The following is a 24373-nucleotide window of genomic DNA, read 5'->3' on the forward strand; positions in this document are numbered from 1 at the left end:
TTAAATTTCTCACACATTTTTAATTATTATTTTTTAAGTTCAAATACATCAACTTGTCTTAGGAGGTACTTTAGAAATGTTTTTAAAAACAAACGCCTTTTCTGGCAAGAGTGCAACTGCTATTTATTATAACCCAACTAAATTAGTGAGAAAATAGATTTATTAATTTGTTGACATGCTTGGTTTTGTTTTGGTTTTTTGGTTTTTGTTTTTCTTTTACCCTAGGTAATATATGCATTCCTATATTTGTGGGGTTTATGATACGTCGCACCATCTAGTATTCTTGGGATCCAGTATTTTGCATTATTAGCTAGTATCTTTGCAGACATACTTTAGTCACTTAAAATCTACTTGGAGCTTCATACACAAGTATGTCCTAATAATAGACTGCATTTTAGTGTTAAAGTCTGCCTCTCCTTTCCGCTATATTCACAGGACAGAAGAGGTTTTATTATTGTCTTTAAAATATATATTTGAGCTATTCCATAACAAAATAAGTAAGCCCTTTGAAACAAATTAAGTTTGCACTATGTTGTAGGCAATATGTTTACTTTATTTGCAATTACGCTGTAGGCAAGCACTTTCCTCTTAGCTTGTTCCAGTCGTGGGCTCTGGGTTATGGGCTGGAATGTTACAACTACTTTCAGACCATTTGCTGACCTGATTAATTTTTTCCATTCATCTATTTGCAAATAGAGGCAAATTTAAAAGCCTTGGAAAACTTTTTGAAATGAGTGTGAGAGTTGGTTGTACAAAAGGCTGAGCAAGGTAAAGGAGAGTGATGATAGGTGACATAAACTGCATTAGAGCTGTCAAAAGGTGTGAGCAAGGCACGTCATTACTCAGTGTCTGTTGTCTCCAGGTACCACGTGCCACTGTGGGCTACCAAAACACTGGTCTTGACTTCTGCCATTTTTCTAGAGAGCTTTTGGTCAAGGGCTGTACATAAACTATAAGTAAGCTTAAGATGTTTCCATTTGTATGTGCATTCATATCCAGTGAGAAGAAAATGTTCTTTTGAAATAACAAAATGTTGGCACAGATTCTAAGACAATGCAGGAATAGCATAATACCTATCAACTGATGATCTTCATTTGATATGTTCTTAAACTTTCAGGAAAAAAAAAGTGTATATTCTCTCTAGGTAATTGGGAGTTTGCTTTTCTCTAAGATGTTCCCCCCTAAAAGGAAGAACCACTGTCAAAAGAGTAAGAAAATGTACAGTGTAACCACAGCGATCATCTAGATGTTACCCAGGTTGATAAGGGTGTTGCACCTGGAAGTAGCCCAGTAAGGGTATGGGCATACTTAATGAGAAGTGAAATGCTGGAGTTAAAGATGTTTCAGAGCAGATTTAAACAGCCAAGTAACATTACCAGCATGTCAGCCTTTGTAAATTTTCTGTCTCATTCTAAACTCTAAGGCCTGTTTTATATGGTCTGATTTGTGTTTATTGAAGGCCTGTGCTGTATTTCTGGTTCCCAAGATAGCTCAGCCTCCAGGAGAAGCCTAAAGCTCAGTCCAAATCAGGAAAGTGAAGAACTGCTATGAAAAAACAGGCTGCATCGAGGACCATGTCTTGGGGAAGCGGAAGGTGGTAGAAAAGAAGGAAGAAAAAAACCCCAAAAAACAGTAGGGAATGGAAGATAGGTGATGATGAAGTAGCATAGCAAATGAGTGCAGGCATAGTTAGCCTGCAGAGCAATGACAGGAAGTAATATTTTCAGCATTGGCTTCATCTTCACCACAGCAATGTTACAATAATTTGAATATGGTGATCAACAGTAAATTTATTAGGTGTCTCACAGTTTTGACAGTTACAACTTGATTTTTTTTTTTCCTGTTGGCAAGGCCAAGAATTTAATGGACATTAAAAAAGTACACACTTACGTATATGGTACTTGGAAAGTCCACAGGATCCTGTGTGTGGAAAGTAACAGAGTGCAAATGTATGTTTCTAGGGGGCACCAAAAATAATTACTGTCCAGCATTTGGCAGCTAGTTCTGTTTTCGGCAGATTTGTTGTGGGGAATTCACGTGTATCTTTGTCAAAACATCTGATTACAGCTGCAATAAGACATGTTAGACTGCACGGACTAACTGTTTGGTATAGCAAAGCTTATGTTCAAAGAAGCATTTCAAAATAGCTAGTATGCTTGTGCTGGCTTAATTATTTCCATGCCTACAGTTATAACCTTGACTCTCTAGGTGGCAACACGCATACACAGTGAACTTCAGTGAATCTGGAAAATGTTTTGGGTATGCTTTTATTCTGAACTGCTACTGAAAATTCTAGCAGTGACATCATGAATGTTAATCATTTCCTTACTGTGATACATAAATAAAGGCAGATCAGCTCACAAGTTCCTGATTAAAAGGTGACAGGAGGTCTTCAGCATATTTGGAGTAAAAACGTTCCGTCAAGAATTTTTGGTTCATCTCTTGTTTCTCTCCCACTCTCCCCCCCCCCCAAAAAAAAAAAAAAAAGCTACCAATTTAACACATGGGAATTTGTTGTCACTTCTCGCTGTTTCCATCAGCTACAACTGGAAAGCAAGCTTTATCTGATAGTATGTTGTATGGAAACCTCAGTCGGTGGCTGAAGGCTACTTGAAATGTACCCGTTAAATATGGGGAAGAAAAAGGTAAGTGCTAACTCATAAGAAACTTAACTCATGAAGTAGTGTTTAAATGTTGGTATATGGGTAACTATATCTGAAAGGCATGAGGAATTTTCAAATAGGGTTTTTCCAGTAGTCTCATTAAAAGGTTGCTTATTTAAAATTCCCATTTCAACCTTTTTGTATTAGAGAATTTGGTGCTGATGCAGCAAACAGTGTATTTGAATTTTTGATACATCATTTGTAAGTGAACTCATTAGTATGTTTAAAATGCTCTTAGTCAAAAAAAACAGCATTTATGACTTCTTAGTGAGTTCTAAGAACTTAAAAATCATTGTTCTTCTCTTAAAGCCATACAGATTGTAACTTTTTCACTACTGAAGGAAAAAATAGTTTTCTTATTACTGATATGTTATCATTCCTAGGGAAAAAACTGAAAGGAGTAGGGAGGCAAAGTCAAATTTTGTTTGTAATTTTATTTTGTTTTTAAAAATGATTGTGGTGGATGGTAGTTTTCCTGGTTTTGTTTTGTCTTCTTTCATAATAGTGAGTTTTTGAAAGAAGGGATATGGACTGGCTAAACATTACATTTTTTTCAAGTTTTCTTATATGAATACCCGGGGTTCATGTTTAGATTGGAATATGATGAAATAAGTGGCTTACCAAGTATGAGATTGAGAAAAGTAAACAAAAATAGTATTGTACTATCTTCAATGAAGGGTAGGCCAGAGGAAGGTTTTTTCCTGCAGAGCTATGAATGGAAATAAGCCACATCTATTCACTGTTCTCTTGCACAAGTGAACTTTGTAATGTCCTGCATGTGAGCAGTGCATAGTGCTCTTCTAATTAAATTGGAACACACAATAATTCCATTGAATAGACCCTGTGTCAAATGTCTTCTCTCAGAAGCCTGATGCTATATAGTGGATATTTCCTTTTGATGTTTCTACTTGTAGACTCTGAAATTTGCTTTCAGTTTCTTTTACTTCCTGGCATTTAAAAAAAACCTCATTTTCCTTCTGATTGAATAAAAAGCAATTACTATTGCTTTTTATTTACAATAAAGTAAGAACTACTTTGGCATAAAGTAAGCTACCAAAATCCTATAGTTTCATGATTGTCAGTTGTAAACTGCAATGTTTATTGATCAAATAATCGCACAATGTTGCACCTGTGTATCCCATAGAAGTTTTTCTACTTATACCTGTTAGGAATTGGAGAAATGTGATTGAAAAGAGGAAAATCTACTTCAGACAAACCTCTGTATTTCCAAATGTGTGATGTGCAAATACGAAGACACCAAAGACAACTTTTCATTGTTTGAATTGAATCCATAAAAATAATTCTAATGTATGATTGTGAAAAATAGTATGATATGAGAGGGAAAGGTATGGCTAATAAGCAAATGTTTATACTTTGGACATTAATAGTACTGTCAAACCTGGAGTGTAAATATCAAAATGCTTTCATTTCTATGACATGGCAAAGCTTTGGGGAGAAATTATGATGGTTTTGATGTCCAATATGTTGTGGTTTTTTTTTCTTCGAGACCATACATACAATATACATATGCCCAAGTGCTTTAAGGGTACGGCTTGGTCAGCGGAGTCCCTTTGAGTCAAACAAATAGGTACTGAGAATGCCTACTTTGTTTTGTGCCAGCAAATAGCGTAAAAGGTAGCAGAGGCATATCATTATCTTTCTTTCTCATTATTTTGAGCCGTTAGATTCTGGTACCCACATTTCCATGCATTCCTATTTCCCCCATTTTATATTGTGCAGCTTATCTGTGAATATCTTGGGTTTGTCAGTGCTAACTACTCTAATCTCAAATTCTTTTGGGATTTCTGTTTGATCTTTGGGTGGTCTTGAATTATTCTGAGGCCAGAACTGCTAATTTATAAAGACCAGTCATTTCAATAATGACTTCAGCAATCAAAACACTCTTACTCAAATTCTTAGACCACATTGGATGGCGATTACCCGTATCTATCAGTGACTTAAAACAGTGATGAAAGTGGGTTTTCCTTTTCAATAAGGAAAATTAGAAAAACTTTGCCTTTTAAAGATATGATTTTGAAGGTCTCTGTGTTTCAGTGCTACTGTTCTACTACAGATTAGAGTAATGGCATTTGATTTTTTTGAGATGTACTGTTATGACTTACAGTTCTCTAAATGCAGCGTACTCAAGCTATAAAAGATCTGTGCTTTCAGGACAGCTCACAATAGTGAGCAGTAGCTCAGCATTTACAAGAACAGGTCCTTGGGTTTTTTATCTTAAGTCTCAAGTAGTAAAGGAAACAACAGTATTTTTAGTATGTTTTCTTAAAAAAACAAAGGTTTATCTGATCACATAAAATATTAAAAAAAAAAATCTGTCACACCACTTGGAGCCAAGAATGCAACCAAACTTATTTCCTCTCCTGGGCTGGTCAGATTTTCCTCAGAAAGAAAAAAATACATAAGGGGTTTTCATGTGAGATAAGTATTTAAGAAAATGATTTCCATTGCTGCTATTGATCCCTGTGATGTTAAAAACTACCATTTAAAAAGAAAATATAGCAATTAGCAAGCACATTGGTATAAAAATTATGTAAAGGCTAAGATACTGGGTCACAGCAGAAGAATGTTGTTTTAGAAAGGGATGATTGGCTCAGAGAAGAAATCCAAAATAAACTTCTTAATTTGCTGAATATAGAAGTAAGCTTAAATTTAATTTACTTTCTTCTTAGAAATCTAGCTACCTAAAGGTGAAACTTAGGCAGCCAGCAACAAACAGCCAAGTTATTCAGTTTGAAGGTTCACGATACGGCATATTTCTATCATGTAATATGTGATAGCTCCTCGAAACACAGCCTGAAAGCAGTGACAAGAGAGCCTGCCTCGCTGACACCAGCATCTCGGTGCGGTTACACGGGACTTGTGCCTGCTGCTGTCAGTGGGGAGGGATCAAAGCGATGCCCTGCAAACCAGATCCAGCTCACAGGGTGAATCCATATGGTTGTTTGCCTCTTGTGCCATGCCCTTGCCATCAGGCTGTGCCTGATGGGGAGCCCTTGCCCAAACCCCAGGATTGCTGGGACAGCCTGTGAAACCCAACAGCCAACTGTTTTGGACTCACCTGCAGAGCAGTCAGCAATTGTATCGTAAAGGCACAATGTCACGTGAACAGGGATGTGCCTTCAGGTGGCCCCAGTCTTTGGAAGTCTGGCCTGGGACAATGCTATTGTCCATGAATCAGCCCATCTTCTTAGACTGGATAATCTGGTGTTGCTTTAAGCCTTCTGCACAGACATACTGCACTCTGAGAGCATGTGTACTTGGTGTACTTGACTGACACCCTAATAAATGGCTTCAGGTTTTCCTCTTGCCTCCAGCCGTGGGTCACTAAAGGACAGCTGTCCTTCCTCCTTCGTAAAGCATGGTGCTCCCTGTGCATTCATCACTGTTTAACCCTTAATTTTTAGGTAAATAGTTTTAAATTAGTTCAAAATAAAGAAGTCATGTGGATAAGGTTCTTTTTTTTTTTTTTCAGTCTCGAGCGGGAATTTTTTTTTGTGTCCTCTCCTCTAAAGCTTGAAGCATTTGCTTTCGCATGTCTTTGAGTGTCAATAGGAACACAAACCTCCATCCTCCCAATTCTACCTTCTGTATAGTAGAGAAAGATATATTGTATCTGGTATGAAAAAAATGGGAAGGAACAGATTTTGAAAGTTGTTTTAAAATGAGGATTTGAAAGCTCTGGAGGCACATCTGGAGAAAGCCTCACTGAAGAATCCATATGCCTATCATTTCACCCAGGCCAGGGAGCTGACAAGTCAGAGTTCACATCTTCTAGGAGTGCTCTGACAGATGACATGTTTGAAAAATCTGCTACCCAGTCTGAGGGATACAAAGAATGACAGAGCAAACTGAAGAGAGGCAGTGTTCCCTGAGACTATTCTACAAAACCTTTAAGACTTCTTATTCTTAGAAGCAGGGTTTGTATTAAAGCTCAAGAAAGCTCCTCAGAAACTTAGAAAAATTTAAGGTGTTACTGTTTAGCTACACATATGATCTGGGGAGTCATCTAATACTGAGCTAAGAACAGCCACTGAAGTGGTTATCCTTCGATTCTCATGCTTCTCTCCATGATTGTTACCCTACAAAAGCACATTGTGCTTCTCCATCACTCTGAAGGGTTTTGTCTCAAGAGATGGAGTCTGCTACATCTTAAAGTCACAGAATACACTCCCACAGAGCCTTCTCTGCTCATTTTCCTACCTGTATTAAAAAAATTGAGTAACAGAGACCAGTGACACCATCTGAAATGTTACTTCTCAATTGCAGACAGTAACGTCCTGCGTTAGGAAGCAATATGCTGGTTTCCATGGGACTATCACTAGAAGCATGGAAACTATTCATGGTTGTAACGATGCTAAACTGTACCATCACATTTTGTTCTTCGGGTCAGTGCTGACTTTAAAGGTATTTACAGAATGCATTTCAGGAGAATTGGTGGTTGTGTATTTGTCACTGTGACCATCAAGCTGACAAAACTTACCCCACTACATTCCTGGCTGCTTACAGAATCCAATAAAAACTTTTAAAAAGCCAATTTTTCTCAGAGAATAAATGCTGTACACATGCCTTTTGACTTTGGATTCTTCATGCAAATACAATGTGTGAAGGATTTTGAGCCATGTTCAGATATCAGTAACTACTTGATGCAACCAGTGAATGATCTGATAAAAAAAAACCCACCATAAAAACACGTGGCATCCTGGCTGTGTATAATTCAGTGTTCACGAATGTCCTCATTCTTGCCTCCTGTTGAAGCACATCTATTATGTGAACCAGGAGCTGATGGACGTTTATATGCCTGCCTGGGTTCTGTGATCCTTAAGTTTAATTAAAAAATCAGTTTATTCGTGATGAGGGAAGTCACGTTTTCCTTTCTGGAAGAGTACTTGTTGGCAGATCACTGTCCTATATCAGTGGGCAGCAGGAAGATTTACTACAATCAAACCTGGAGTAATCATTGAATATTCACATACTGTGAAATAATCAGTAAAGCATGACTTAAGCCTACTCCAGAAGGTTGCCTCTACACACTGTAAAGTTGAAGGGGAAGACCAAGGCAGAAGATTCTGTTCTGTTACAGTCCAGAATCTGCATGGTAAAACAAGATTTAAGTTTTGCACTATAAAAAAAGAAAATCCGCCACAATGTCTTTCTACAGCATGCTAAAGCAGTAGCTGAAACAGTCATCATCTGATGAGTGTGCATTCAATGTATCTGCTGCCAGCCTTCAGCGTTGGACTAACTTCTGAGGCTTCTTTATGTTGGAAGGTAAAGGTAAATATGCCTAGTGGCAGGCTGGTTTGTTGGTAATGATATGGGACAGGGGGAGAAATCGAGAAGCAATCTTTACCAGTTTCATTCCTTGCACCTCTCCTTGCTGGTTCATCAGTTCTTGAAGATCTGCTGGGGCACTAAGGCAAAGGTTTGTAGATAGTCTTACGAAATGTGTCTTCGTTGTGTTTGGAGATGATGAAACAATGAAACTGGGAGTTCCCTCTAACGCAGATTAGTGTATAAGACGTAGATTAGTTTTAGCTTTTTCATTCCAAAATCCAGACACTCCTTTAGTAGATCCTGCCTGATTAAACACAGTTGATGGAAAAAACCATTTTAATATACTTGCTGGATAGGAGGTATGATCTAACAGAACATGGTGAACAGAGTGGGTATCTGGATGCTTATGCCTTTACAGGCACCCAATGGAAACAACAGAAACAAAGCCATTCATGTTTCGGCAACAGTTTCTGTTAAGCGTATTATCTTCCTTTAAGATTGCTTTTTGGTCGGAGATTTTTGGACTTGGAAAACAATGGAAGGTTATGCGTGAATTAATGCAGTCATACTTTGACATGTCTGCATTTCACTTACTTAGGACATGAAAAGCAGGAGGTGTGAAGCATTGCTCCTAATGGGCATCCAAGAACTGAGCTGGCCGGACTGCTGTTGAAGTGACAGCTTAGACACTGGGAATATAGGACTTATGAAAAAAGCAGCATAAAAGATGGACAAGCAAGATAGTGCCGATCTTAAGGTAAGTCTGTAGCATAGGATTGATATTCTGCAGTAGGACTACAGGAGAAAACATCTCAGCAGTTCTGATTTCTAGAGATAACAGGCTAAAGAGTATATGATAGTTATGTGGACTTTGAACTACTAAAATGCCTGTTATAGAACACACTATGTATCAGTGAAGTGCTGCGGAATTGGGTGTGAGAATTTGCAGCCTGAGAATTGGTTTGTATGGCTCTGCAGAGCAGATTTTTAGGTCTTCATATTAGATTACAAATGGCAAGTCTTGATTCCAGGGAAGACTGAGAATTTCTTCTGTCTGAAAGAAGATGCACAACTTAGAAAAATGGCAGATATTTGGAATGAAGAAAATGCTTGCAGTCAGAGGAATACGTACATCTAGCTATGTCCTGGCCAAAGTCCAGAGCATCTGCATGTGCTGGGATACATGTGTTTCAGGTTTGTTACAGGGTTCAGATTCATAGGAAGAGTGGGCCTGGTAACAGTGACTGATATATCATATTAAATGAACATTTATTTATTTCATTTGTAAACACTGGTGAAACTAGCAAATTGAGCTGAAAGTTTCTATGCTGACTCAGGGTCACTTGTTGGAGAAAATCTAATTGAAAATAATTTAATATCTTAAAAGGTGTAGCTAGGAAAAGAATAAACATGCTGTTCATCACCTGGTAAAATTTCTAGCAGTGCATTCTGTTATTGGAAGCTGTAATGCTTTTTTAAGGCCTACTGTATAAGAAGTGCAATGTAAGAAGTCTAAAGACAAAACAGAAGTGGTATAAGAAGCAGAAACTTAAGTTTAGCAGGTGGCTGGAAGCAGTTTTCTTATCCTCCTTGTCTTTGGAAGAATAGTTTATGTGAAAGCCAAGTTTGACAAGTAACATTTTAAAAGGCCCTGAGGCATGCCCCCAAGGCTGAGCAGGCTTTTCTGCTCTGGTTTTTGGGGTGCTGCTGAGCCAGGGTGCTTGACCTGACAGCAGGAGTATCTTCTCCCTGGTGCTCTCGGAGGCTCTGCTCCTGGGCTCCTGCACTGAGACAGTGTGGTCTGAAGGTAGGGCTCTCCCGTAGGGGAGGAGGGAGAGCTGGGCACTATGAAGGTGAGACTTGGCTGGGCAGGAAAATTAGAGAGACCAGAAAATGGGATAAACATCTAAAGAGAGTAAGTGGATGGGAAATACAGATAAAATCCAGAGGCAAGCGGGCATTGGAGCTCACAGTCAATATGGTGGCACAAATGAAACCAACAAAATAAAAGAAACAGTGGGCAAAAAGCAGATGAGAAGGTAGGGCAGAGAAACCAAAGAATTGGAGGCTGGGATTGATTATAGGAAGCGGGTAAGTTTGGGACAAAAGAAAATGGAGATTGAAAGAAAAGTGAGGTTTGAGAGACAAGTTGGAGGAAACGCAGAAGACTGGAAACAAAATGAAACTCAGAATAAAGGGAGAATGGCGTATGCCTGCTGTGTTAGTTCACGCTAGGTACAACCAGCTATAATTGCTGCAGGTGCTTGCTTTGGTCCGATGGCTGCGGGCCTCAGCACACTCAAGGGCTCCAACCCTGCAAGAGACAGTGGTAACTGCTGCTGAGGTTCCTCCTTTGGGTTTTCTTTGTTAGTGTGGAAAAAGTGATACAAAAGGTAAGTGACGAAGACTAGGAAGATCAAGAACCTAAGTATAAAAAAGTTTGGCTTTATATCCAAATTTCATCACTTGTTGAAGATTTTACTTAATACACTGGTCACATACTGGTTTTCTTGTACGCTGGTTGAGTTGTTGATTGTCATGAGCTGTAATACTGTTTCTTTTTCACCTTTTGCTTTTCAATAATGCGTTGTTTACATAACATTCAAGTGTTCATAATTCAAGAGACAATTGTTGGTTTCCTCTTGGACCTTCCCATTAGATGTATCATGAGTGCTGTAACCGTAACTTATACCATAATTTATTTTCACAACACCCTAAAAAATGACCAGGGGAAAAAACCCAAAACTGGCTTTAGAGGAAGAGCTGAGATGCAGACAAACTCGAGCCAAAACCGTATGCTGAGTTTGGGATACTTGTGATCCGTTTTCTCGACGTGATGAAGAACTTGGCAGGCTCGGAGCAAAGCGCCCCTGGGCCCGGGGGGAGGCCTGTCCACGGGGGGCTGGGGAGCGGGCGCTCGGCCCGGCTTTCGGGGCTCCCCGGGAGAGCGGCAGCGAAGGCAGAGCCGGTACTCGGCTGTCCCGCGTAGGAAAACCTCGCCTGCTGCCTTACGGCTGCGTGCGCCTTCCAATATTGGGGGACCCCCCCCCCCAGCCAACCATGCAAATAAAGACATAAAAAGCCGGGGGTAAAGGACGGCGCCCCGAGGGCCGCCGCGCCCCGCGAAGGCGCCGCCCGCCCGCCCCGCCGCCGGGGGACAAGGATCGCCGGCGGGCATGGCGGCGTGGCGGGACCTGCTCTTCTCGCAGCTGGGCTCCGTCTGCCGCGGCGGCCGGGACTGGCTGGGGGGCGGCTGGCAGCCCCCGCCCCGCGAACGCTGCGCGGCGGCGGAAGACCGAGGAGCGCGGCCCCCCCCGCGCCGACCCCGCCGGGGCGGCCGCGAACCCGCGGTCCCGCAGGTGAGGGCGGTACAGGCGGGGACGGGACGCGGGCGGTGGCGTGGCCGGGGGTCTCGCCGCTCTCCGGCCAGGGGCGGGCTGCGAGATGCCCCGCAGAGATCGGCTGCCGGAGGAGCAGAGTTTGTCAGGGCAGAGACTCCTCGTCCTCATCCGGGCCAAAGTGCCCTCGGCCTGAGACGGAGGGGCATCTCCGTACGGAGCGGGTGATGGGGCGGCCTGCTCACCGGGGCACGGCATCCAGCTAAAGCTCTTCTTTTTCCAGTGCTGTACTTTGCACTCACCATGTCATGAGTGGCACTTGAGCACATCGGCAAATGGCATCAGACTTCATCTGAAAGCCCAGGCGACTTGGGGAGAGAACAGATCTGTCGGACTGATGGCAAAGAGAAAACCTCAGGCTACAGGGTGCTGTTTTGGCAAGGATTTAATGTTCCGGTTTCAGTACTGATCACCCCCCTGTGCTTCTGCAGGTGTGAACTCGAGTGATTTTATACGCACACATCTGCTTGTATTCTAGTAGCCACGAAAGGCTTCCAGCAAAAAGGGTTGCCCACGCTATGAGCAAGACATTGGATGGTGATTTTGTGGTAGTGCTGTTTGAATGCCATGAGGTTTACAATGGTTAGATGTAACATCTAAGAAAAATGCCTCTGGCTCTAGTAAATTTCCATTTATTTTTACCATGATGCTGACTGAGTTTAGGTTTGGTTGGTTTTTTGTTGGTTTTTTTTTTATTAAAGATGAAATGTGTGTGATTCAGATATTGGGGATTTAAGAACAGAGCTCTGCTACTTATAGATAAAATTGTGAGACTGGGTGGTATTTCACATAGACCATGCTGTAGCAACATATATAATGCATCCATTTCTGATAGACCTGCTGATACAAGAAATATGTTTACGGTAGAATACTCTTTGTATTTCTGTTTATGAATATAAATTTCAAAATATGCAGTATCTGCTTGTACACTAGGAAAAAACAAGCTAGAGTTTTAAGTTGTGAACACCTGAAGTTTCACCACAAACTCCTTTTCTTGATACCTAAACGGAGTGGCCAGCTTTTAGAGATTTAGTGTATTTTGGACCTCCCGGGGGAATTGCAGTGTTACATATAAGAATAAACTCATCCTGGCATGAGGCTAAAATGAGTTTAAGGAAGCATCATCACTGGTTTTCTAATGAAAAAATATGCTCTGAAGTCATGAAATAAGTTTACAGACTTTTCTTTTATAAGTTTGCATTGTACTATAACAACCTTATTAAAAGTAGTAACAGGCTTATATAGTATTATTGAAAAACATGATAAGCAGCAAATAGGTTAGGTTATGTTTGAACCTAAGTTTCCTTAATCGTTTTGTGGTTTGATAAGGGACAAATGATGAAGCTTTCTTGGCTGTTGCAAGGTCAGGGGCGCAGAAATTACCCAACAGTGAACGTGCTGAGATACGTTGTCCCTGGAAGTAATCACTATCAGGAAGAAAACACAAGAATTGTACAGAAGCATACCAGAGAGATACTTCTCTCTGACCTCCACCTGCACTTTATTTTTTTTAAATGTTGTAGGGACAGAGAGCAGATAATTGTTACCTCCTCCCTCCCCTCCCCCCCCCCCCCATTTGTGACCACCTATGTGGAAGGCAAAAAGTCATGTGGCAGTTTTTAAAGAGCAGAAGGTAAGTGAGTTTAAAATTTCTACAGCTCGTAAAGGAAAATGAGGTCTCAGTAAACATCCGTCTGCCCATGCATGCAGGCAATTGTGCAGCATGCACAGTACTCCACTTCGGGCTGCAGGTAACTTTCTCAAAAACACCTAAACGATTTATGTGCCTACGTCCCATTTTTCACAAACGTTGCTGGCACTTAAGAGCATAGGTCCCTCTGGGACCAGTGAAACTTTGTGTACACTGTGGCCACTTTGTTTGTGGAGAACCTCAGGGGCCGGGCACCTGCAGCACGTCAGTCCTTGTCATCCCAAGGAGTTCTTGTTTGCCCCTGCATAGCCTCAGCGGCAGCTGCCCAGAGATAATAGAAAACATGTTTTAATGGTCACAGGTCCAGAATTGTCCTCGATTTATAGTATTGTTTTTAAAGCGGGGTTGTAGTACAGGATAGCGTGTCAGGGGAAGGCTGCAGCAGTAAGAAGAGAAGGTCGATCCCTTCACGTTGCTAACAGCACAACTCTGAACACAACTGGTATTACAGATAGGATGGCCAGACCGTGCTGGACTGCTGTATCCCATCTACAGCATCTGTCAGTGTGGATCTGATCAGGTTATATCTGCTGAAGCCGAACAAAACCTTCCTAGGAGGAAAATCTGCGTGAACTGTGTGCAATACTCTTCCTACTTCTTTTCCTAAATAAGTCAGTCCTTCATTCTGCCTTTTCATGGCTCAGTTAATTTTAAATTTATTTTTCACTCAGTAGCACCATGTCAGCTGAAGAGGTGGGTCCCCCCACATGCATCCCCCAACAAACCAATCTGTAGGCTTATGGGTGCTATCTCGGGAGATGGTAAATCCAAGCCGGGGAATCCAATTATTTGAGAATTGCACTAATGAGTTTGAGACACGTCAGGCAGTTCACAGCACAACAGGAAGCTGAGGTCACCATGATTTAGCGAGTGTTGATCTTCCCTTGGTGGTGTTTTCAGACTGGTTCTGCCAACTGTTGTGTAAAGCTTCCCTGATTCTTGTAATACATAAACATATTTCTGTGTAACACACATACTAGGTGAACCTTTGCGATACACTGTATATGCTTTGACTTACTAGTTCTTATGCTTTACATTCTCATCTTTAATATTTTACCTCAGTTTTTGAAAGCTGGTTGCATCTTCTCCTACCAGTCCTGAAAGAAAAGAGGCCCCTTTGAGGGGCCATAGCTCTATGTAAAATGCTTAAGCCTCTTTGATTTGGAAACAGTGACAAGAAGATGTCACACCAGGCAGGATTTATTAAGCACTTGTCTTCATCCTTTCCTTGGGGTTGGTGCTGCTTTGTGTCTGCCGTAGTGCAGTTGCTGGTGTGCACTGTTCTGAGTTGTCCAGTTCCCCCCGTCAATCATACGGGAACAGAAGGAGGCATCTAAAACGAGTTTCTGGGGTTTCTTGCTGTTCTTTTCACCAGGACAGAAGTTGGGCGCTGTCATTCTGCACGTTAATAAATGCAAGTCAGAAAAAGGGTTTTTTAAACCCCATTGGTGCTGTGACATCTGGTCGTTACTGTTTCCAAATCAAATGCTCTTGAGTTGCTGATGAAATGGCTGCTTCTGATTTTTCCTGATTATTAACTCTCAGTGATGAAAATTGAGTTCAGCCCTCTTCAGCGTTGTCAGCAATGATGTAACTGCACAGGGACTGTGATGGGACAGGTGCTCACCTCCCAGCCTTTGGTAGTTTCAGGGCTAATGGTCTGGAACTTTGTAAACAGCTGTGGCTGTGCCTCGGTGCCAGCCTCATGGTGTCAAAAAATAACATGTTTTCATTATAAAAGTGGTTTCCTAGCTGCCAGGTAGTGCTAGGGATTACACAGAGGTGGTGAGGGACTGGGTCCTATCTGTAAAGGGCTGGTAGCCTGTTGTGACTGCAGCATCAGTCGGGTTAGGCTGCATTGCTGAGGTCAGACTGCAGATATAAATATTTACCAGCCTGGCTGGGGTGGGACCATCCCAGGTTTGATCACAGTCCTACTGCTATAAACTATTGCATTTGTTTACATTATATTGGTGCAATTTAACCCCCAAAGAGGGGTAGAGGAGCTTCTACCAGTACCTCCCAAGTGCTTATGAAATTCATCTGTCCCTCCGCCCGCCAGCTCACCACCATTTTGGAAAGGCTGGGTGCGGTGCCGTGCAACCTCAGCCGTCTCGGAGAGGTCGCCCCATCCCTGCTCCTTGCCGCGCCCTCCTTGCCCCTGCTCCGGCCCTTCCCTCACCCCTTGCGTCGGCGCAGCTCACAGGACCGTCCGAACGCAGATGCAGCCAGGCAGCTTGGTGAGCAGGGAGCGCTCCTGGGAGGACGGGTGGGCTTTGGGGCTGCCATCTGCGGGAGAGGACTTGGCAGCAGGATGGAGCAGAGAATTTTTAGGTTGCGGGGGAACGTGCCTGGGAGCGCAGCCTGGCTCGGTGCTGGGAGGGCAATGGCGATGGCTTCCAGGGTGTCGTGTGCAGGCTGGCACACACAGCAACCACAGCTGCTCCTCGCTGCCTGGCCCCGGGGAAACGCAAGCCTTTGGGGGTCCTTTTGGCTGCTGTTGCAACTCCCAGTGCAACAAACCAGGTGATAAGGCTGGTGTCCTGGAATGTGTCTTGGCACTTGAGGCTGAAGGCGCAGAAAGACCTGGCGGAGAGCCCGAGGGTGCGTTCAGATGGCCTCTGTGGCAAAGGGGCAGCAGGACGTTTCCGTCCCCAGCGGCTGCTCCCAGGCCGTGGTTGGATCTTCCTCCAGCTGGGCTGAGGTGACTGTTTGTGGATCTGCGGTGCTTGGTGGGTTAATGGTGTGACTTACATTTAAAAGCAAGACAGAGCCACAAAGGAAAGCTTTTTTTTATTTTTTTTTTGCAAGGTGTTGGGGTGGGCAGAGCCGAGGAGAGAGATGAGCCATGGTTGGGTGGGAAATGCGGATGTGGGACCATACCGTCAGCTTCCTCAGAAATCACCAAGCTGTGCTCCCTCTCTCTTTGGAAAATGGAATTTCCGTCCTGTGAGTCTGCCTGTTCTGCAGTGTGTGTGAGAGCTGCTGTACGCAGCTGTGAAGCCCACAAACTTTATTACTGTGTGAGACAAGCAATGGAGCAAAAAGAGCAATGCTGACAGGAGTGACAGTGAGTGGTCATGTGGCTCCAGAGGTGAGCTGTGTGGTTGCTCACATCCTTTAAGCTTCATAGTATGACAGTTTAATACACATTGCTTTCAAGCTGTGACTTACTAGGGCCCTTCATGTTTCCTCCAGCTGAATTTTGCAAACTGCATTTGTTTTCCACTTTAGATACTTTAGATATGCCCTGTCTTCAGAGGGTCACCTCTCTAGTCTGTGTTAATCCCTGTGTTGTGAAAATATAAAACAAACAAAAGAAAGCTCTGAAATTTACCAGCAGGTAATTTTCTTCTCTTCCTCCTCCTGGTTTAAACCAGGAAGAGCTTTGTGCTGTGTAATTTTGAATACTTTGATGGAGGAATGCGTTTTTAACAGCAGTGGGTGGTTGACCTCTGTGATTGCTCAGTGCCAGGTAGGTGAGACCCAGTTTCAAAAATAGCAAGTTGATTAGCTCTTTGGTAACGTCAAGTGGTGAACAAAGAAGCAGCACTGGCTTCCACTGATCCCCAAGTGGAAATGTGAGCAAGACTTGAATCGTTGTATTGACCCTTTGAATAGTACACCTGAAGCACCATTTTGTTATGGCTGCCTGGATTTTCACTTCTTTAAAATGACTTGCAACAAGATCATTTCAAAGGGGACATGTAAGTTGCCTTGAATTTGTAGGATTTTCTGATTATATTGCATTAGTTAACAAAAGAAGACCAAATGCTTGATTTTCTTTGGGATATGAATGCTACTACTGACTTCCAAAATACTGGACTGTATCCTGAGCTACATCAAAAGAAGTGTAACCAGCAGGTCAAGGGAGGTGATCCTGCCCCTCTACTCTGCTCATGTGAGACCCCATCTGGGGTCCTGTGTTCATCCAGCTCTGGGCCCCCCAACATAAGAAAGAGATGCAGCTGTTGGAGCGAATCCAGAGGAGGGCCACAGATATGATCAGAGGGCTGGAGCACCTCTCCTATGAGGACAGGCTGAGAGAGTTGGGGTTGTTCAGCCTGGAGAAGAGAAGGCTCCAGGGAGATCCAATTGCAGCCTTCCAGTACCTGAAGGGGCCTACAGGAAAGCTGGAGGGGGACTGTTTATCAGGGAGTGTAGTGACAGGACAAGGGGTAATGGGTTTAAGCTAAAAGAAGATAGATTAGATATAAGGAAGAAGTTCTTCACTGTGAGGGTGGTGAGGCACTGGCACAGGTTGCCCAGAGAAGCTGTGGAGGCCCCATCCCTGGAAGTGTTTAAGGCCAGGCTGGATGGGGCTTTGGGCAACGTGGTCTAGTGGAGGGTGTCCCTGCCCATGGCAGGGGGGTTGGAACTAGATGGTCTTTGAGGTCCCTTCCAACCCAAACCATTCTATGATGCTATGATTCTATTATTGTCAGTGAGAAAGGCAGGAGTGTTCATCAAGGAAACCATGTAACTTTTGTCTCTGAGACACAGTAAAATAAGACCGTTCTTATATTTAAGGATTTATAACAATTTCCAAATGTAGTTTGGATTAATTTGTCATTTCTGGCTCTATTGCTGGTGCCTGCTCGTTTGCCACAAGTTTTGTGTGTCTTTTATAATTTATTCTACAATTTGGGCTGTTTTCTATCAATAAAAATCTTTAGAAGATATCTTTCTGTATCTTTATGTATGACTACCTTATTGAATAATCCACATTTTATGATGATCATTGAATTGGCTTTATAAGAGGAGATGATATACAGTATTATATTGTATTTTAATGTTGGCAATGTAAGACAAACATCAGCTTTTAGCGAGCTAGCTGCCATGAGCTTTAAGCACAGATTTTTTCATTGCCTGTATGTGCCACAGTTATGAAACAGCCAGATCCAAACTTTCTCAACAATCACTGTGCTTCTAGAGCAGTGGGTTTTGGAGTGGCCTATTTTAGGCAGAAGGCCATATTATGTTTCATGTCACAGAGACTTTTTGTCATTTCCAATTGGGGAATGGACCTGGAAACCTGTTGTTAAGTAATTTACAGATGTCTAATGCCAATATAGGATTTTTAGCAATTTTTTTTGGACCCTGTTTCAAGGATAAGGCTGAGGAAAATATATTGTGATTTGAGATGTCTTGTGTCTAGCTGATTTGCAAAAGCTGTGGGCAGAAATGTTAAGGTGAGGGTCTCTGTGGCCTTCCCCCTCTAGCCCAGTGCCATGGGCTGTGCAGGGTGGCAGGAGATTCTGCTTGAAACCCCCACCTGCAAACCAGGGGTCCCTCCATGAGCACCTGCACCCTGAGCTGGGTGTGCTTTTGGGGCAGCGCTGTTGGATGTGTTTTTCCAAAACATTACATGTTCAGGGATACCAGAAGGGCTTAATTGATTAGTTAATAAATTTGAAAGGTAAAAAAATTAAAAAATAATTAAAGGCCTAGTCTTTCAGACTGGGCTAAGCTTTCCATCAGTTGGCTACTTTGGTGCTCCGGGGTTGAGCCAGAGCTTCTTTGTCAAGGTGAGAATTTTGTATTTAGTATTTCCTGAGTTTTGTTGTCATGACCCCGCTGCTATTTGTGTTTGGATATATTCTTCTAGTTGTGTTGCGTGGTCTACTCTGAGATCAGAAGCGACATGTTGGGAAGCCTATTAAAGTCAGAGGGCTTTTCTTTTATTGACTAAGTTTGGGGTCAAAATACTGGAAACATTTTAATGAGCCTTTGATGTAAGGCCCCAGTCCAGAGAAGCACTTAGGCATACATACTTAGCTTTTAAGTGCAGTTGATTAAATGTGAAAGAAAATGCCACAGCACGCTGTTGGTTGAAGACTGAATTTATATATTTCTGAGAAGCTGACATGCTCCATTTGTGCTAACCTAAAACCCCTCTTCAGTATGATGGAAGATTTTTAACAAGTTACGTTATCCCTCTCTGATTTGGATCTGCATTTACCCTGCTAGCACAGGTGACTTCTGTCAGTGTAAGCAGTGTATCTGTGAAGATCTGAGAATATGTTTACAGTGGATGTGTTTGAATTAAGTACTACGAAATAACCACATAAATTCTGCTGTGACCTGAAATTACATGTTATCTTTAAAAGGGAAAAATAAAGAAACTTGCCAGTGCTACTGAATCTGCAGTCTGCCTGCAAAGGCAGTTTGGGATTAACTGATAGTTGTCTTATAATTGGGCATGATGAACTGGTGAACAACAGTGGAAGCATTCAAATGAAATTATTTGCACAATATTTTTGTCTTTTTGAAATGCAGTGATGAAAATTTTCTTGCAAATTGAATTACTTATACTGCAGTATTTCCACAGACGTGCTGAGTCCTGAACACTTGGGCAAATGAGTAGGTAAGAAAGATTGGTAAAGCAAAAGATGCTAGTTAGTAACAGAGGTACTGTAGTGATGGAGGTGAGGGGAACCACAGCATGTCTGTGTCACAGACCCAGGCTGTTGTCCTCTAACAAGGTAGCCTGAACACAAGAAAATTCTAGAAGACTTGAGAGTTTGTTGAAAACTTCACATTGGGTTCGTGTTTTATTGCACATGACCCCGGAGTTTTACAATGCACTTCTGCCCTACATGGATCCAAAGTGGTGTTCTTTGTTACAGTTGTTATATTACTCATACCACAAGCATGCATGTAATGGATGCTGAACCAGAAAGTTCCTGCCCTGAAAAGCTTATGCAAGACAGCCTGTTAAGTTGGAAATCTCTTTAATGCTGGCAGTAATTTACCAGTTGCCATGGGACGCAAAAATACTGCTGAAGTCCTGTTTTTCACTTAAGAATTATTATGCATAAAATGATGATACCTGCAAGTCCACCTTAGCTTTTATAGCTCAGGAAGAGTTTTCAGGGGTAAGGGTTCAAGAGATACCAGTGTGCTTTTATAGGCTGACCTCTTGTGAAATAGTCTTGAGTGCTAGCTTACAAGAACTCTGGCTGCATTTCAGGTATCTAATGTTCTTGCAAGTGACTTTCTTTATGTGTAGTTAATTTTTAAAAGGGTTTAAGATATTTTAAGACACTGGGCTGAACACAGAGGCTGGATTCTTGCAGAGGCTGTAGTAAGGGGAAGTTCTTCTTTCCTTCCCTTCGTTATTTATTTGAATAAGGGTTGGTCACACGCTGTACTACACTGACTTCTTACAGGTATGCTTTCACCTGAAAATGGCGTCTCCCTCCTTCCAAGGCACTAAAAATCAGTATTGGATCCTTTGGGTATTTGTAATTCTTGCCCTCATTAGTAAAAGTTCTAAATAATTTTTTAACTGGAAAGAGAGTTATATGATGCATAACTATACTTTTTTTTTTCTTTTTTTCTTTTTAAATAAGATTCTGCCACATCTCCTCGGCAATGCAAAAATATTGACTCTAATAGTTAAAGATCTTTAGGAGAACCCCAATTTTTGAGAAGTGACATAAAAAAGTGGTTGTGTGTAGTTGATTCGGTGCACACACAGCGTGTGCAGAGCTGAGGTATGGTGATTGGCAGTACTTTTCAGCTCGTAAAGTAGTGTTTTGGCTAAGACACAAGATAGAAATTACTGCTCTCTGCTATCAGTACAAATTTGTTGCAGTTTCAGTAAGCGATTTATAACTTGATTGTTCTGGCTAGTCTCCAGCACAGCTGTACTTTGCCTAAATGAACTAACCTGTTACTTAAACTGGCTAGTCATTGTATGATTCTCATTACCTGCCCCTGTCTGGATCTACAATGTGTCATTAAAGGCAGTTACTGCTGTTTTGTCCAATAAATGGTTTTATTTCAATAATGGGTGAAATTATTCTGACACAGAGATGTGTGCCTTTTAATTTCCATTTGCAGAGAATTGAAGTGTCCGGAGCAGCATGCCGTTTCATTAGAAAATGCGTGTATCTGTGCCTTTCACCCCAAAGGGGGCAGAAGTAGAGCTACTGGTACTAAAAATTTGTTGTTTAATATTGGCAGCATAATGTAGTTTTCTTGAGTTTGGTACTCAACCAATGAACAGTGCTTATTGTCTGGTCTTGAAGGGGCTGAATGTTCCTTGCAGATCTTGGTTTAGTAAAGCTAATTCTGGAGCAGGACAAATGCACATTAGCCCCTACTTATCAGTGTTTAATTGGTGCAGTGCGTCTAAAGGCTTTGACTTTGGCAGGTCCTTCACGAGGAGGTGGGGTGGGCTGGGGCAGAAGGAAGCAGAGCAGCAGAAGTTGAAGCAATCAAGCCGTGGGTGGGTGGTGGAGTCGGCTTGGGCACCAGCTCATCGGGCGATCATTGGGCTACCTCGCCCGGTGCCCTGGACCGCTGAGCCAAAGTGCTGCTCCGCTACTCGGTGACCCCGGCGGGACGAGGCCATGGTCACTTGCCTCGCTGATGGCACCCCTGGATTTTGGAGGACAGATTACCTCTGTGCTAGGTTGGGTTTTTCAGGTTTTGTCTGCTCTCGCTCCCCATCAGCAAGGATTTAAAAGAAATGAGTGGTGCAAGTGCTTCTTTAAATGTTATGCTCTGATCTCTTTATTTCTGGAAGCCTTCATTTTTGAACATTACTTATGTTTAACCAAATTTGACCTGACAGTGTCCCTTTAATACCACATTATGCAAGCATCTCAGACATTAAAGATATTGGAAAAGTGATTAGAAGCAATTTTCTAAAAACTACTCATGTGCCTTAAATTTCAGAGCCAAACTCTTGCCACTCTACTGACTAAATCAGTCTAGAAATCTCCAAAGCCTCTTCTGTGGCAGGGAAGTATAAGCAGCAATCCTAATCCTCAGACTGGCGAGAAATGAGAAGGCAAAACTCCCAAAGGTCTCAGGACTTTCTGGAAGGAAAATTGGAAGAAAAATTGCAATATAAACTTGGCTTCAGGTCAGAGCAGAAATTTGCCTGTCAGAAGGAACATGAAGGTGTATTTTTGTCTCCTTTAGAGTTTGGTGGTAGAAAGAATATGGGTTGATACTGGCTGAGGTATATGTACCTCACTGTAGTGACAGGAGAAATTTTAAGTTGTTATTGAAGTTTAATTAAATGACGACAGTTTTGAAATGTTAGCCAGAGTTTTATGTATGTTACAGAGGTCATTTGCAAAATAAAGAACCAAGAGCAAACGAACAGCAGTTCAGCAGTCTCCTCTCTTCATTTTTATTTGCCTAGCCTTGAAGTCATGACTGTAAAAAGTATGAAGGTTTAAAACCCTTTTCCTGATTATATAATTAGCTTAGACATCTAAGTAAAGCTTTAGATTAAGAAATGAATGTTATTGTTATAGTGTAAATTTTACACACTAGGTGAGGATTTTACCTTACTTAAAACTAAGAATAATGATAAATGTGTTGCATCTCACAGTGTTTCAGTTTTGAAATTTTTGCTTCACAAGATGAAATACACTGATACAATCTTGTATTTTATTTTTTCCTATGGTTGACTGGAATTTCAATATATATTTTTTTAAGTAGTGCCACTTGTTAAGGAACTTCATTAAAGAAAAAAGGTGGACTTTGCAAACGGGTTTTTTTTGCTATATTCACATGTTTATCATTTGAGATGAAAATAAATGTTAAAGTTACAGGCTTCATCAGGATCATATACAGATGATATGCTAGCTAAGTACTGCTTTTTTAAATGTAAAAATTACAGGAAGCAAGGAGGTGAAAGTGTGCAGAACAGGCAACACTCTGGCAAACTCTTTATATAAATAAGCAAAGATTATTGTTGAAATATCCGTATAGAAAGATAGTATGTTTCTTTGCAGGTCAGGGTGAAAACTCCTGGTATTGTATCAATTGCACTTTGAAATGTCATTTTCAGTCCTTTTTACTGAGAATCCTGAAGTGGAGTTAACTGAGTGTTGTGCTAGGGGAGTCTCTGCCACTGGGTAAGGTGCATCCTTGGTGCTCTGAGATTCAAAGGTCAAATACATTTCACATTGGTTTTGCTCATCTGAAATAAAAGGGAATTTTGTCAATGACCTCTACGGTCGCAAGATTAGATTCATGTCATGTGATCTGAAGCTATAGTTGTTTTTTATTTTTTTTCCCCATTGGCTTTATTGGACCTTGAGCCCAACCCATTGTGACTAGAGTGGTCTGATCAGCTGTGGCATGTGCTGGTCGCTGCCCTTGCTGCCTCAGTTGCAGAAAAACACAGGTGCTTTTGGACCAAATTAAAAAAGGATACACAAAACATCCAGAATTTTAAGCACTGATATTTTTGTCTTAACCTCCAACTGCCCTCCAAAATCTAAAAAAAGAGAATATTTTAAAACAAGGTATGTTTTTTAGGAGACAGCTTAGATGTTCAAAAAGCTGCTAGTAGAGAAGAAGCCTTTTCATCTCCCATATTAGACGTTGTAACTTCAACTTACACAGTGCATTGCCATCACTGAGGACTGTAAGTTATATTTTGGTTCGAAATAACCCCACAAAACAGCTGTTGCATACCAGATGACCTCTTCCCCCTTTAAAATTATTGATTTGTGTTTTATCATGTATCGTGTAACTTTATGAAGAGGAACACTGAGCTTTGGGGGTAAAACCTTCTTTGACACCCTTTTTCAAGTGTATTGACATAGGGGTTAGCTGAGTGCCAGTGCCTTGCTCAGCTGGCAGCGTGTTTTGCTGTTGGTGCCCAGGCTGATGCAATGCTTCCCTGTTGCACTGGGCTGTATATCAGAGTCATAGAATCATAGAATGGTTTGGGTTGGAAGGGACCTCAAGGACCATCTAGTTCCAACCCCCCTGCCGCGGGCAGGGACATCCTCCACTAGACCACGTTGCCCAAAGCCCCATCCGGCCTGGCCTTGAACACTTCCAGGGATGGGGCATCCACAACCTCTCTGGGCAACCTGTTCCAGTGCCTCACCACCCTCACAGTAAAGAATTTCTTTCTAACATCTAATCTAAATCGACCCTCCTTCAGCTTAAACCCATTACCCCTTGTCCTGTCACTACACTCCCTGATAAACAGTCCCTCACCAGCTTTTCTGTAGGCCCCTTCAGGTACTGGAAGGCCGCAATTAGGTCTCTCTGGAGCCTTCTCTTCTCCAGGCTGAACAACCCCAACTCTTTCAGCCTGTTGTCATAGGAGAGGTGCTCCAGCCCTCTGATCATCTTTGTGGCCCTCCTCTGGACTTGCTCCAACAGCTCCGTGTCTCTCCTGTACTGGGGCCCCCAGAGCTGGACACAGTACTCCAGGTGGGGTCTCACAAGAGCAGAGTAGAGGGGCAGGATCACCTCCCTTGACCTGGTGGTCACACGTCTTTTGATGCAGCCCAGGACATGGTTGGCTTTCTGGGCTG

At 42.1% G+C, this 24373-nt stretch overlaps 1 protein-coding gene across 8 annotated transcripts in view; it reads left to right on the forward strand.

The window, feature by feature from the left end:
• Positions 1-2488: 2488 nt before the first annotated feature.
• TRPM6 (transient receptor potential cation channel subfamily M member 6) overlaps positions 2489-24373 on the forward strand; it is a 98282-nt gene continuing 76397 nt past the window's right edge. For 7 of the 8 annotated variants that reach the window (XR_008574705.1, XR_008574706.1, XM_054810432.1 and 4 more), the window contains exons 1-2: positions 2489-2645; positions 8557-8715. Coding sequence is in view for 6 of the 8 variants with exons in the window: in XM_054810432.1 (XP_054666407.1) it covers positions 8686-8715 (30 nt within the window). In the remaining 2 variants the exon portion in view is untranslated. The remainder of the gene's footprint in view (positions 2646-8556; positions 8716-24373) is intronic. The other variant, XM_054810431.1, reaches the window with a different exon arrangement.

Source organism: Grus americana, chromosome Z (assembly GCF_028858705.1).
Source record: "Grus americana isolate bGruAme1 chromosome Z, bGruAme1.mat, whole genome shotgun sequence".
Lineage (NCBI taxonomy): Eukaryota > Metazoa > Chordata > Aves > Gruiformes > Gruidae > Grus > Grus americana.